At 36.6% G+C, this 2,327-nt stretch overlaps 1 protein-coding gene across 1 annotated transcript; it reads right to left on the bottom strand.

Moving 5' to 3' along the window:
- Nucleotides 1–201: 201 nt before the first annotated feature.
- On the bottom strand, nucleotides 202–1,570 carry LOC113308789 (uncharacterized protein At2g39795, mitochondrial-like). The gene is made up of 3 exons (XM_026557243.1): nucleotides 1,230–1,570; nucleotides 650–1,020; nucleotides 202–544 (listed from the first exon to the last, which is right to left on the bottom strand). Exons 1-3 carry the CDS (start codon nucleotides 1,515–1,517, stop codon nucleotides 385–387), a joined length of 819 nt encoding a protein of 272 aa, XP_026413028.1. The 5' UTR covers nucleotides 1,518–1,570; the 3' UTR covers nucleotides 202–384.
- Between the last annotated feature and the right edge of the window lie 757 nt (nucleotides 1,571–2,327).

The raw sequence follows: 2,327 nt of genomic DNA, 5'->3' as shown, positions 1-2,327 counted from the left end.
TTAAGAATCAAGAAAATCCTTCCAAGTAGAGAGATAAAGACACCCAGAGCTAAAGAGGACATCCGAAGAAGAAGAAGAAGAAGAAAATTAACAAGAAAAGAAGACGCAGAATCTTGTTCGCCAAAAGAAAATAGAAGTAAAGATGGCATCAGTAAACGCAACAAAGTTACCAAGCTAAACCACACATTGCCAAGAAAGACATGCAGAATATTGTTTCCAAAATTTCAAATTCTAAAATTGATCACTTGTTTACTCAGTAAAACTTACTGGTTAACTACATTCATAAAATGGGAAATCAAATATTTGGAGCTAGCTACAAAGGCATAAAACATTCATTTGCGAACACACCATCTGTTCAAACATTCATTTGAACTCGAGCAACATCTAGTTGGCAATGAAAGTCTTCAAGTTCTTCAACCACGCAGTGTATTCCTTATGCTCTTTTTTAACCATGTAGTCATGTAAGAAATTGGCAACGCTTGGTTTAATCCCTCTGACTTCCAAATATGTGTGGAAAGCTTCCTGCAGGTCCGCATCCAAACTCCTTCAAAACAAAACGCAACAAAAGGCCAACATTATAATGGATACATAACCCCAAAACCAACAGCAAGATGCATAATAACCAAAGTTCAAAATGAATTCAACTTACGAGAACTCAGGTCCTTCGTAAGCAATATCCTCATCCAAAACATTTGGATTCTTAACAGCCAAATTGTTGATTGTAATTTCATCTGCCTCAACCATAACATCGAATTCCAAAGTTGGACCGGTTTTTTTCGTAACAGTTACAACCATATCAACAGGATGAGAACCACCTTCTTCTTCCTCCTCCTCACCACCTTGATTTGCTTCTTGGTCGTCTTGGTCTTCCTCCTCACCCTCTTCATAATCACCAGAGAGATCAGGTTTGAACACAGTGATTTTGATCTCCTCACCTTGATAGTTCCTAGTCAGTGTAATAGTTTCAGCTCCATCATTATCCACAATCTTGAATGGAAACTCACTTGGTGCCTCACCAACCTATTGAGAACACACATACAGACAGTCATCTTGTTCAATTGATGAAGACAAGGGCAACCAAATTAATCTCCTATTATGAAATCATAACTAATGGCAAAATTAACACAAACCCATTACAGTAATTCATTAAAAAAAAAAAAAACCCTTCCCTAACATCAAAATCATGAAATTAATTTGTAAATTTAAAAAAAAAAAAATTGAATCAAAACCTCAAAATCACCAGCCTCCTCCTCGGCATCATCGATCTCAGAATCAATAACTCTGAGAAGAGTGTCATCGGAATCTGGTTTCTTCTTAGCTAGAGCAGAGAAGTGACGATTAGTTGGAACTGAAGTTGTTCTAAATAAATGACTACTGCTGGGGACAGTTTTAATGGCGGTGCTGGTCTTCAATGGGGTAGTGAAGATTGCAGAGGCGTAGTTTCTACAAGGAGTTCTGTTTGCTAGTGGGATTACTGAAGATGCGGCTTTCTTCATCATTCTGCTCAAAGTCGCCATTTTTGCAGAGGTTTTTTCAGAAATCTAGATTTTTAGGGTTTTAGAAGGAAGAGAAGTAGTTCTATTGAATTGGGATTTTGAGTTTTCTTGCTTGACACCTCTAGGCCCAGAAGCCCATGTGTATATTGGATCCGTATCCGCGGGGCCTGTATGCGTGTAAGATAAGAATAGTTTTTTGGGACCATGGATTTTTTTTTGGGTCCATGGTTTTATTTTGGGTAAAGGCATTAGAAGTAATTCTAGGTCACTCCATATCTAGTTATTTATTTAGTACCTAATTTACCCTCTTAATTAATTTTAGGTTATGATTAGTGAATGATTTAGTTAAAAATAATTAGTCAGATTAAATTAAAAGATGGGTTTATTATTAGTTGAGTAGAATTATTGAGAGATTAGAGTTAGAGAAGATGAAGAAGAAAAACATGGAAAATAAACTTTTTTTTCCAATTCACTAAGTTTGAGTATTCAAATGATGAAAACTCATCTGATTCTTCATCTCCATCCTCTCCTAGAATATTTGTTAATCTTCGAAATGATCCGGATTTGAACTGGATTTTGAACAGTTCGGTTACTTTATATGAAGAACAAGTAACTGAACTCATCTGAAGCTGTAGTTCGGTTGCCCCATGAGATGAACAAGTAACTGAACTCATCTGAAAGTGTAGTTCGGTTACTTGTTCCAAACACGCAGGTTACCGAACTCTCTAGTAATTTCTATGAGTTACAGCGTTATGTTTGGTTGGTTCTCAACTAACCGAACTTTGGTGTACAAAGTTCGGTTGGTTCGCAAACTGCATGCACTTTTGATCT

Source organism: Papaver somniferum, chromosome 9 (genome assembly GCF_003573695.1).
Source record: "Papaver somniferum cultivar HN1 chromosome 9, ASM357369v1, whole genome shotgun sequence".
Classification (NCBI taxonomy): Eukaryota; Viridiplantae; Streptophyta; class Magnoliopsida; order Ranunculales; family Papaveraceae; genus Papaver; species Papaver somniferum.
Note: the sequence above shows the minus strand (reverse complement) of the source record. Positions and strands in the feature narration are given on the sequence as shown.